Source organism: Hydra viridissima, unplaced genomic scaffold (genome assembly GCF_058129835.1).
Source record: "Hydra viridissima isolate aposymbiotic clone 2 unplaced genomic scaffold, HvirCarnegie_v1 scaffold_6, whole genome shotgun sequence".
Classification (NCBI taxonomy): domain Eukaryota; kingdom Metazoa; phylum Cnidaria; class Hydrozoa; order Anthoathecata; family Hydridae; genus Hydra; species Hydra viridissima.
In genome coordinates, this window is record NW_028324305.1 from 9037331 (window position 1) to 9050243 (window position 12913).

Consider the following 12913-nt stretch of genomic DNA (forward strand, 5'->3'; position numbering starts at 1 on the left):
ATGCCTAAACATGAAAAAGAACATAGTGATTTTGTAAAAAAATTTTGCATTTGCTGCTTCAGGAAAGGCACGGATTTAAGACCAATAAATAATCCTGAAACAACTTATTTAAATCTAAATAAAAAGAAAAATGACTACTCAAACCTTATCAAAACTATATTCTGGAAAGATTATTCAGCGGATAATCCTGACCTTCCTACCATGCTTTGCTCAAAATGTAGAAAAAGGCTGGCAGGGACTGATTCTTACTTCATTATGCGGCCGTGTTATGAAGGTAATTATAACTATATTGATGTTTAATTTACTTCATTTAAAATTTAGTTTCGCTATTTTAGTTATTATAGTTGCTATACATGTGCTATAAAATTTAGACCTGAATACCAGAGTTATTAGAAGGAAAAAATGTGAGTGTTTTATTTGTGAAAATGGGCGCAAATCAAAAATGGAAAAAATATTGGCCCCTATGGTTGAATGTGTTTCGGGAAAGCTTGTTTATCAAGGCGCTGAAGATGTTTCAAATAAACCTGCAGAAAGACTAGTTTGGTCCGAAGCAACTCATTGTCTCTTTCGGAAAGACTGAGGTTAAAAAACCTTTCTTTTCTTTAGACAAATTGAACAAATTTCAATTAAAACTACATTCTAGGTAAGTTTTTGTTGCTTAAAAATACTTTTAAAAATAAATTTGTTTTGAGTTTAATGCCAATTTTTGTAATAACTTTATTATGATTTCTAAGTAATCGCAACATGATTGAAGTTGCACGATTTCTGAGAAGTGAGGCAGGACGAAAAAGTGTGGAATCTGGTTTCAATATTAAACTGATTGAGAAAAACGAAATGATTGGAAACTTATTCAATGGTGATAAACTCCCATTGCTATTAGAATTAAAGGAAAGCGAAGAGGTAAGCAAACTATTTCCACAAAAAAAAAATTTATAGCTAGATTGCAATTTGTATTACTCATTTTGATTTTTTATGAATGTATAGTTGGTAGAAAAAGATACTCCTATTGTGTATTGCAATGACATTGAAGAATTCGTAGCAATGGTACTTCATCACAGAAGTCAAGAAACAAATGATGTTGATATCAAATTAGGGGTAGATGGAGGGCAGGGATTCCTAAAAGTTACACTGTCAATAACCCTAAAACCAGAGTTAAAAAATAATAAAATTCCAGAGAAACTGAGCAAGTGTGACGGATATGCGTGCAAAGATTTTAAAGATTCAAGCGTCCACAAAACTATCATATTGGCCATTTTGCCTTGATTGAACGAAAAATACCATAATTTGCGGTTAATATTGGATAAACTAAACATTTCATCCTTAGATTACACAGTATCTGAAGATCTAAAGGTATTGCTTCAAATGGTTGGAAAACAAACTGCAACATCAAAACACCCTTGTCCGTCTTGCATGACGTCATCTCCTGACTTTCAAAAAGCTAATTATTATACTCTAGAGTCTTTGTGTACATTGTACGACCAATGGATGGCTGATGGTGCAAATTTTAAAAAAGCAAAAAAAGTACACTAATGTTGTTAACCCCCCTTTATTAACAGGCAACGAAAACAAAAAAAATACTAGAACTTGTAAATATTCCTGGACTACATATACTGCTAGGTGTTGTAGACAAAATTTTAAAAGAGATTGAAAAAAATTTATTTGAAAATAAGGAGTGTGAGTTACAGTTTGTTAACCAATATCTGTCTAAAATAAACATCTGCATAGTGTCCTACCAAGGGCAGCATCGTTTGGAAGGCAATGCTTGTCATAAATTTCAAAAAAAATAGACAGCTTTGAACTGTTTTTTCAAGAGTTTAGTCTTGGAGTTTCCGCTGCCAAATATATTAAGGTACTTAGAGATTTTGAAAAAATAGTCCATGGTTGTTTTGGAAAATCATTAAGCTCCACGTATGTTAAAGATCTAGAGGAGTTCTCTACGAGCTATAGAAATCTAAGGGCTACAATTTCTTTGAAGGTACACATAATTGAGCAACATGTTATTGAATTTATCAACATGAAAGGTGGAGTCTTTGGTATGATAAATAACTTTTAAATTTGATTAAAAATAATTTATAATCTTAGTAATTAAATACTCTATTTCAACTGTTGAATCGTAGTATTTGCATAATTTACAACGAATATTTATTAAATAAACTTGCATTTCTTTTTTACTTCTACTATTCTATAGGCTTAGGTTACTGGACTGAACAACCTCTCGAATCCATTCATCAGGATTTCAATCAGTTTTGGCGAATGAGAAAAGTTGGAGAGCACTGCCCAAACTATATAGAGGCGCTGAAAAACGCGTTTGTTGCTTACAACTACAAGCACTTTTAAAGTAGCTTTCTATTTGCAAGAATGTAGTTTGTAAAAAGTAAAGTGTTAAATCTCCTATGAACAAACTTTTAGTATGACTTTGAAATGTAAAATATCAATCATAATGTAACCATAAAAAGAGTTTTTTTTTTTTTTTACTGTAATAATAAATAGCCCTCCCCAGGGTATGGTTCCTAAAAACACTTTTCAATTTTTTGCTTGTTTTATATTAAACTAGATCAAAGTTCATCGACAGATTTTAAATTACATCAAAAAAAAATTTTTCGTTTAAAAGTTGAGACCATTTAAAGTTATTTCAGGGGGTAATTTTAAGCTTTGCATTGTTATAAATCTTCAACGAAAAGAGATTTTTTGATGAAATTTGAAATCTGTCGATGAATTTTGATCAAGTTTATGATAGAACAAAAAAAAAATTTTACGATTAAAGGAGACGTAGTTCTAGGAAGAGGGCAGTTAGGGATCGGAGCGGGGTTGGTTTAGCTCCAATTACCTTAATTTTTTGCAAGTCATCCTCATTTGCTACCAGTATCAACATACTAAAAATTTGAGTATGCCACATGCTTCTTAGTTACCTATCTTGAACAACAAAATTCCTGGGCACTGCCCTAAAATATGTGTTTTCTCCCCAGGCCCCCACTAAAAAAAGTTGTCGTTTACATTTTTTGAATGAGGAAATGTTTTCTAATGATAATCAAAAATAAAATTTCTGGGGATGTGTTGCAAAGTCTTAGAGTATGTTCCTATGCACCGTGTACATAGATGAGAATTATGAATTAAATTGGTTTATTAATTTATTTTTTATGTATTTTTAATTAGTATTTAAGAGCATATATTTCAAGTGATTTTCTTTTTGATTTTTCTCTTCATTTTTTAGGAAAACATTGAAAACATTAAAAAATAGTGTCTTTTGAATAATTATCTTTATACAGTTCCTTCAAGCTAGTGACCGGAACCGGGGCTATAGACAATGCCCAGCAAACATGTCTGCGTTGAATCAACGTTGAAAACCGGTCGCAGCGTAGAAAAAGCGTTACAGTGACAAAAACAATGTCTTTTCAACGTTGAATCAATGTCCGTTTTTGTATACTAAATCGCGGTAAATTGAAACGTTGAATAAGCGTTGAAATTGTAACGTAATTTAGCTTCTCAAAATGAAACGTTTATTCAACGTGGAATCACTTTACGCAAAAAGCCACTTTAAAAACGTTTCAAAATTTATGCTTTATCAACGTTAAAAATAAACCGCTTTTTAAACGTTACATTTTCAACGTTGAAAAAGCGTATAAATTTCAACGTATACTTTCTTCTCAAAAAATCGCGTTTATTCAACGTTGAATAAAAGTACGCAAATAATCACAGTAAAAACGTCGCAAAGTTTAAGGTTTATCAACGTTACACATTAGCTGCTTTTTCAACGTATTTAAGCTATTTATAAAACAACGTTTATTCAACGTTACATATACCAACGTTGAAAATGTGGTAATTAAAAAACGTTGAAAAAGTATTTTTTTGCCAACGTTAATAAAACGTTGCTTTTGCAACGTTGAGGAAGTAGCACATTGACAATCTTTGTCTCATTGATGTAGCCATTACAAAAATAATTTGCCGTAATGGAAAGGCAAGGAAAATTTAATAGAATGCATGCAGATGGTATAAAAAATAATTTAAAGTTATATTTTATAACCTATTTTTATTGCGACTAATTTAAAACTTTTAGATTTTATATCAAATTGTATATAATATACATAAATCTCAGGGTAAATTCGATTTATTCAGGTTATTTTTGTCTATATTTTTATTTTATTTTAAGTTGACCATTTTAATAAAAAGCTCAACTTTTTAAAAAAATGTTATTTCTTAGTTAGAAATAGTACTTTATTTTAATAATGTTCAGATGTACAAAGTAATATCAAAACTAATAATATATAATAAGTCAGACTAAATTTGTTAAGTTAACAGACTAAATTTTAGAGACATATTGTGTGTTTGTTTGTCTGTATAATATATACATGCTTTTTTTTAAATTTCACATAAATGTATATAAATATCTACACAAAATGAATTTCAGCTCAGTCAGTAGCAAACTTTGGACATTTTTAAATTAGTTGTTGGAGTAATAAGCCATTAAAAAACTTTTGGTCGGAGGAGGTATTTTAGTGGGCAAACATCCTGTGGTAGAAAAGTTTTTCAAACATTTTCAAAACATGACAGCTATTTGTATATATACATGTAAATTATGTGTGTGTGTGTGTGTGTGTGTGTGTGTGTGTGTGTGTGTGTGTGTGTGTGTGTGTGTGTGTGTGTGTGTGTGTGTGTGTAAATAAAAATATATATATCTATTTAGATAATCTATTATAATGGCTTCACAATCTTGGGCTTTAGTTGTTTATTTTGAAAATAAGATTGAAACAGAGGCAGTTGTTCCATCTTGTTGGGTAAAAGATGGTTATTTTGGCCAACTGGTGTTCATGCAATGAAAGCTGCCTATAATAAGTTTCCAATTGATGATTCCTGGAACAAGCTCAGAGTTAAAAGAATTAAAGTAACTGGAGGTCATTAAATTTTACTGTATTCATCGCTATTTTAATTGTTTATTATAAATAAAAAAAACTATTATTAATGTTTTATATTAATAGTGAAGTACAATAACAAATAAACTTTTTTCTTTCTAATTTGGGATAAGTAATATTTTGAATCTGTTTATTTTATTATTATTGCCTAGATATATATTGAATCTGTTTACACTTATTCTACATTTTAGTTTTTATATTCATTGTTTATATTTATTTTACTAAATAATTACTAATAGATAAAGAAGTATGTGAAGGAGTTAACTTCACAATTACAGAGGAATCTGAAGAAGAATGTGAGTAATTATGTTTGTGAATAATTGGTTTCTTTTTGAATTTGTCTTTTCTTTTTTTTTTATATGGTAAAGAATAAAAATAAAAAAAAGAACTGTATGTATTTAAAAAAAAAATGTGTATACATGCTTAATAAATTGCTTTTTTTTTTAAAAAATTTCAGAAAAAGGTTTTTAAACAACTTTTAGAAATTAAAAGTATGGTAAAGGATCTTCAAAATGTTTCTTCATTTCGCGAGGTTAGAATTATTTTGTTCTATCTCCAAGTTTACACGTTGGGAGAAAGTTTTTGATTTTTTTCTTTAAGTAAAAATTATTTAAAATTTTAGCCTTAATTTTTAAAGATATAATAACTTATGCTTTAAATGATTTATGTTTAAACAAATTATTTAGAAAAAAAACTTGTAAAATAGAGCTTATTTCAGAAGTAATCATTACATACTAAAATTAATAACTCATTTTCTCCCAACTTTTAAAATAGGAGATAGAGCAAAATAATTCTAACCTCGTGATTTGTATCCAAAGATCTGCAAATAAATGCATGGAGTTCAATAGAACAACTTATTGATCTAGATACTACGTTAAATGACAGTGTCATTTTTTCTAAATGGGTAAGTTGCCCTGTTGCTATTGCTAGTTTGAATTTTTTGAATTTTTCTTTATGTTGTCATGGTAAATTTATTTATATTATTAACTGAAAAGTTGATTAAACAATATAATTTTATTTTATTTATTATAATTTGTCATTCTATACATAATTACTTTTTGTTTTTTCAACTTTCAATGTTTTTTAATTTGTTTAAAAATGTAAGGGATTTTACAAAAGATTGCCTCTAATTATATAATTATTTAAACATTGATTAAAGATTTTTTTGAAAGCAGGTATCGCAAATAGCGAAAATTGGTGGAGTTAACTTAAAAGATAGTGTAAAACGTGTTATTGAGTGGTAGGTCAATTTTCTACACCTTTTCAAGCCAAAATGGCAATGGTTTTTAATGGATTATTTAAAAAGTGTTTGCAAAATATATTTATTATATTAAATATAATTATACGCTTTTTTAAGCATATCATTATATGCTTTCTTTCCTGTAGCATGAATGTTGTATTGTACAATATTGTAAATATTGATTCAAATAATTACTAACCTTTTAGGCTGTTAACGATTGAGTTGCGCTGTTTGTTAAACATGAAGGGGCAAACCAATACCACGAACAAAACCAAACAAAAGTTTGTTTCTTCAAAGACAAAATTGTATCGTGTTTTAGTTGGTAATATGTTTTGTTTAAACTTTTTAAGTATGCAGATTTTTACTAATAGTATTTAAGCAAGAAGTTTGAATTTTATATTTTAAAGAGTGTCTCAAAAAGATACCCAGATGAAGCAGGGATTTATGAAGCTGTAAAATCAGTTCTGAAATATTCGCCAATAAATTTTTGTAGAAAGCAGAAATCGGAAGATTAGAGTTTTTTAATGACATTTTAGGATATGTTATATGATTTTGTTTGTGTCTTCTGTAAAGCGCTTTTTCTAAAATACACGTTTATTTATTTAATCTTTCATTGTATTATAAATTGTATTATAAAAGTTTTATTTTTTGGTTTAGATTCTGTATCTCAATGATATCCTGGCCTATCGATACGATATCCTGTAAATTGTATTTTTATATATTGTATAAATATATATACAGACACTCACACACATAAATCTTTAAAAAAATCTTTATATTTTTATATATATCTATGAATTGTATATTTTAGGCTTTTTTTATATTTATCATTCTATATTACTGTTGTATTAAAAATCGATTTTGGAAATATTGCAAGTGTAGAGTTCAACAAACAATTTTGTTTTATTTGCCAATTCAATATATATATATATATATATATATATATATATATATATATATATATATATATATATATATATATATATATATATATATACATACATATATAAGCATTGTTTCAACGTTATATTTCAACCTTGATTCGACGTCTTTTAGTAACGTTAAATCGACGTTTTACTATCAACGTTACAAATCCTTGCAAAATCGACTGCTTTAACAACGCTTAAGCAACGCTTTTTTAGTAACGTCTTTTCAAAGTTATGTTGCGACGTTTATGCAACGCTTTTTTAGTAACATTTTTTCAACGTTTAGTTGCGACATTTTTGTAACGTCTTTTAGTAACGTTTTTTCAACGTTACGCAACAATGTTTAATCAACGTGTCTTTAACAACGTTACATATCTTTGCAAAATCGATTACTTTGTCAACGTTTCCGCAACATCTTTTGCGACCGGTTTTCAACGTTGATTCAACGCTGTGATGTTTGCTGGGTATATACAACACATATCTATATATAAACCTACACACACACGTAAATGTATATATGTTTAAACTTTTACTATTTATTTTTATTAATACACCGTTAATACCTCTGTTATGTTTAGTGATGCACAATTGTTGATTATGCAGGTTTTCAAAACTGCATTTAGTTTGGAAGAAGCACACAATTTCATTAAAGATCATGAACTTAAGTATACTGTTCGATTTAGTACATCCTTTTCTACCAAAGACTTCGGAAATACTGGTATATTAAATATATATATATATATATATATATATATATATATATATATATATATATATATATATATATATATATATATATATATATACCCAGCAAACATGTCAGCGTTGAATCAACGTTGAAAACCGGTCGCAAAAGATGTTGCGGAAACGTTGACAAAGTAATCGATTTTGCAAAGATATGTAACGTTGTTAAAGACACGTTGATTAAACGTTGTTGCGTAACGTTGAAAAAACGTTACTAAAAGACGTTACAAAAATGTCGCAACTAAACGTTGAAAAAATGTTACTAAAAAAGCGTTGCATAAACGTCGCAACATAACGTTGAAAAAACGTTACTAAAAAAGCGTTGCTTAAGCGTTGTTAAAGCAGTCGATTTTGCAAGGATTTGTAACGTTGATAGCAAAACGTCGATTTAACGTTACTAAAAGACGTCGAATCAAGGTTGAAATATAACGTTGAAACAATGCTTATATATGTGTATATATATATATATATATATATATATATATATATATATATATATATATATATATATATATATATATATATATATAAATACATACATATATATGCATATATATATACATACATATATATGCATATATATATATACATATATATGTATATATATATATCTTGAATTGGCAAATAAAACAAAATTGTTTGTTGAACTCTACACTTGCAATATTTCCAAAATCGATTTTTAATACAACAGTAATATAGAATGATAAATATAAAAAAAGCCTAAAATATACAATTCATAGATATACATAAAAATATAAAGATTTTTTTAAAGATTTATGTGTGTGAGTGTCTGTATATATATTTATACAATATATAAAAACACAATTTACAGGATATCGTATCGATAGGCCAGGATATCATTGAGATACAGAATCTAAACCAAAAAATAAAACTTTTATAATTCAATTTATAGTACAATGAAAGATTAAATAAATAAACGTGTATTTTAGAAAAAGCGCTTTACACAAGACACAAACAAAATTATATAACATATTCTAAAATGTCATTAAAAAACTCTAATCTTCCGATTTCTGCTTTCTACAAAAATTTATTGGCGAATATTTCAGAACTGATTTTACAGCTTCATAAATCCCTGCTTCATCTGGGTATCTTTTTGAGACACTCTTTAAAATATAAAATTCAAACTTCTTGCTTAAATACTATTAGTAAAAATCTGCATACTTAAAAAGTTTAAACAAAACATATTACCAACTAAAACACGATACAATTTTGTCTTTGAAGAAACAAACTTTTGTTTGGTTTTGTTCGTGGTATTGGTTTGCCCCTTCATGTTTAACAAACAGCGCAACTCAATCGTTAACAGCCTAAAAGGTTAGTAATTATTTGAATCAATATTTACAATATTGTACAATACAACATTCATGCTACAGGAAAGAAAGCATATAATGATATGCTTAAAAAAACGTATAATTATATTTATTATAATAAATATATTTCGCAAACACTTTTTAAATAATCCATTAAAAACCATTGCCATTTTGGCTTGAAAAGGTGTAGAAAATTGACCTACCACTCAATAACACATTTTACACTATCTTTTAAGTTAACTCCACCAATTTTCGCTATTTGCGATACCTGCTTTCAAAAAAATCTTTAATCAATGTTTAAATAATTATATAATTAGAGGCAATCTTTTATAAAATCCCTTACATTTTTAAACAAATTAAAAAACATTGAAAGTTGAAAAAACAAAAAGTAATTATGTAAAGAATGACAAATTATAATAAATAAAATAAAATTATATTCTTTAATCAACTTTTCAGTTAATAATATAAATAAATTTACCATGACAACATAAAGAAAAATTCAAAAAATTCAAACTAGCAATAGCAACAGGGCAACTTACCCATTTAGAAAAAATGACACTGTCATTTAACGTAGTATCTAGCTCAATAAGTTGTTCTATTGAACTCAATGCATTTATTTGCAGATCTTTGGATACCAATGAAGAAACATTTTGAAGATCCTTTACCATATATTTAATTTCTAAAAGTTGTTTAAAAACCTTTTTCTGAAATTTTTTTTAAAAAAAAGCAATTTATTAAGCATCTATATACATTTTTTTTTTTAAATACATACAGTTCTTTTTTTTATTTTTATTCTTTATCATATAAAAAAAAAAAGAAAAGACAAATTCAAAAAGAAACCAATTATTCACAAACATAATTACTCACATTCTTCTTCAGATTCCTCTGTAATTGTGAAGTTAACTCCTTCACATACTTCTTTATCTATTAGTAATTATTTAGTAAAATAAATATAAACAATGAATATAAAAACTAAAATGTAGAATAAGTGTAAACAGAGGCAATAATAATAAAATAAACAGATTCAAAATATTACTTATCCCAAATTAGAAAGAAAAAAGTTTATTTGTTATTGTACTTCACTATTAATATAAAACATTAATAATAGTTTTTTTTATTCATAATAAACAATTAAAATAGCAATGAATACAGTAAAATTTAATGACCTCCAGTTACTTTAATTCTTTTAACTCTGAGCTTGTTCCAGGAATCATTAATTGGAAACTTATTATAGGCAGCTTTCATTGCATGAACACCAGTTGGCCAAAATAACCATCTTTTACCCAACAAGATGGAACAACTGCCTCTGTTTCAATCTTATTTTCAAAATAAACAACTAAAGCCCAAGATTGTGAAGCCATTATAATAGATTATCTAAATAGATATATATTTTTTTATTTACACACACACACACACACACACACACACACACACACACATCTATACATATATAATTTACATGTATATATACAAATAGCTGTCATGTTTTGAAAATGTTTGAAAAACTTTTCTACCACAGGATGTTTGCCCACTAAAATACCTCCTCCGACCAAAAGTTTTTTAATGGTTTATTACTGCAACAACTAATTTAAAAATGTCCAAAGTTTGCTACTGACTGAGCTGAAATTCATTTTGTGTAGATATATTTATATACATTTATGTGAAATTTAAAAAAAAGCATGTATATATTATACAGACAAACAAACACACAATATGTCTCTAAAATTTAGTCTGTTAAATTACCAAATTTAGTCTGACTAATTATATATTATTAGTTTTGATATTACTTTGTACATCTGAACATTATTAAAATAAAGTACTATTTCTAACTAAGAAATAACATTTTTTTAAAAAGTTGAGTATTTTATTAAAAATGGTCAACTTAAAATAAAATAAAAATATAGACAAAAATAACCTGAATAAATCGAATTTACCCTGAGATTTATGTATATTATATACAATTTGATATAAAATCTAAAAGTTTTAAATTAGTCGCAATAAAAATAGGTTATAAAATATAACTTTAAATTATTTTTTTTACCATCTGCATGCATTCTATTAGGTTTTCCTTGCCTTTCCATTACGGCAAATTTTTTTTCTAATGGCTACATCAATGAGACAAAAATTGTCAATGTGCTACTTCCTCAACGTTGCAAAAGCAACGTTTTATTAACGTTGGCAAAAAAACAACTTTTTCAACGTTTTTTAATTACCACATTTTCAACGTTGGTATATGTAACGTTGAATAAACGTTGTTTTATAAATAGCTTAAATACGTTGAAAAAGCAGCTAATGTGTAACGTTGATAAACCTTAAACTTTGCGACGTTTTTACTGTGATTATTTGCGTACTTTTATTCAACGTTGAATAAACGCGATTTTTTTAGAAGATAATATACGTTGAAATTTATACGCTTTTTCAACGTTGAAAATGTAACGTTTAAAAAGCGGTTTATTTTTAACGTTGATAAAGCATAAATTTTGAAACGTTTTTAAAGTGGCTTTTTGCGTAAAGTGATTCCACGTTGAATAAACGTTTCATTTTGAGAAGCTAAATTACGTTACAATTTCAACGCTTATTCAACGTTTCAATTTACCGCGATTTAGTAAACAAAAACGGACATTGATTCAACGTTGAAAAGACGTTGTTTTTGTCACTGTAACGCTTTTTCTACGCTGCGACCGGTTTTCAACGTTGATTCAACGCTGACATGTTTGCTGGGTATATATATATATATATATATATATATATATATATATATATATATATATATATATATATATATATATATATTAATTATTAAATATAATTACTATTTAAAAGTATTAACAAACATAGTTTTTTTAGATGTAAAGATAAAACCCCACAAAGTTTATTGGTCAACTGATTCCATTGAATTTTCTGGTATACCATTCATGATGATTGGCACAAAAATCCTAGATTGCCAACATGGGTATGACAGAAACTTGAGTCTGAAAGAATTTAACAAACAAAAGGGGAAAGCGATGGTGAGGTTCACGGTATATATACTGCTTCAGAAAGTTAGCAGTTGTTAGCAGATTGCAAAAGATGCACTCAAAAGAACATTTTTATCGAACTTTTTTGCAGTTGTAGAATGCCATGGAATCCTGTGGAAAATCGAATCAAAGAGAAGCAAATGGCGCAGTGTAGTCGGTGTGAGCAGTGGTTTCACAGAATGTGCGAACGCATACCGGATTTTGTCTTTTTTAAAAAGAACCGTAGGTCACCATGGTATTGTTATTGTTGTGCACAAACAGTTTAGGGAATATTCGATCAAGTATTGCACCAAATAATAATAATCTTTACAATAATGATAAAAATAATAATAGCATGTTTTTTTCTGATTAGACCGGCTTTACTAACATAAATATTGTAACTAATTAATTGCCCTGCAAAAGGAAACAAATCACCGAATTCACCGGCAATTTAAAAAAAACACATTCTTTTTTCAAAAGTCAAAAGTACAATGCGAGTTGTATTTCTGACTTCTGTTCTTTATCGCTAATGAAAGATATAACTTGTTATTTATAGCTATTTTACATATAGCGATAACTAACAGATATCAAAAGTACAAATCTTACAATAGAAGTCAAAAGTACAATATCAGTTGTATTTCTGACTTCTGTTCTATATTGCTAATGAAAGATATAACTTGTTATTTATAGCTATTTTACATATAGCGATAACTAACAGATATCAAAAGTACAAATCTTACAATAGAAGTCAAAAGTACAATGCGAGTTGTAT

At 27.5% G+C, this 12913-nt stretch overlaps 1 protein-coding gene and 2 pseudogenes across 5 annotated transcripts; 2 read left to right on the forward strand and 1 right to left on the reverse strand.

The window, feature by feature from the left end:
- LOC149886910 (uncharacterized) lies at positions 1-2337 on the forward strand (annotated as a pseudogene).
- Positions 2338-3392: 1055 nt separating this feature from the next.
- LOC149886911 (uncharacterized) lies at positions 3393-7002 on the forward strand (annotated as a pseudogene). The gene is made up of 6 exons (XR_016453787.1): positions 3393-4889; positions 5147-5203; positions 5774-5811; positions 6080-6147; positions 6354-6469; positions 6805-7002. The product of XR_016453787.1 is annotated as an uncharacterized LOC149886911 (transcript).
- Positions 7003-8449: 1447 nt separating this feature from the next.
- Positions 8450-10562, reverse strand: LOC149886912 (uncharacterized). Of its 4 annotated transcripts, none has more exons than XM_090089511.1 (6): positions 10312-10562; positions 10013-10069; positions 9685-9824; positions 9349-9416; positions 9027-9142; positions 8450-8691 (listed from the first exon to the last, which is right to left on the reverse strand). In XM_090089511.1, exons 3-6 carry the CDS (start codon positions 9811-9813, stop codon positions 8675-8677), a joined length of 330 nt encoding a protein of 109 aa, XP_089945637.1. In that variant the 5' UTR covers positions 9814-9824; positions 10013-10069; positions 10312-10562; the 3' UTR covers positions 8450-8674. The 4 variants fall into 4 exon arrangements, with proteins under 4 accessions (XP_089945637.1, XP_089945636.1, XP_089945634.1 ...); XM_090089510.1 differs by lacking the exon at positions 8450-8691 and adding an exon at positions 8759-8941; XM_090089508.1 differs by lacking the exon at positions 8450-8691 and having other exon boundaries at positions 8776-9142.
- Between the last annotated feature and the right edge of the window lie 2351 nt (positions 10563-12913).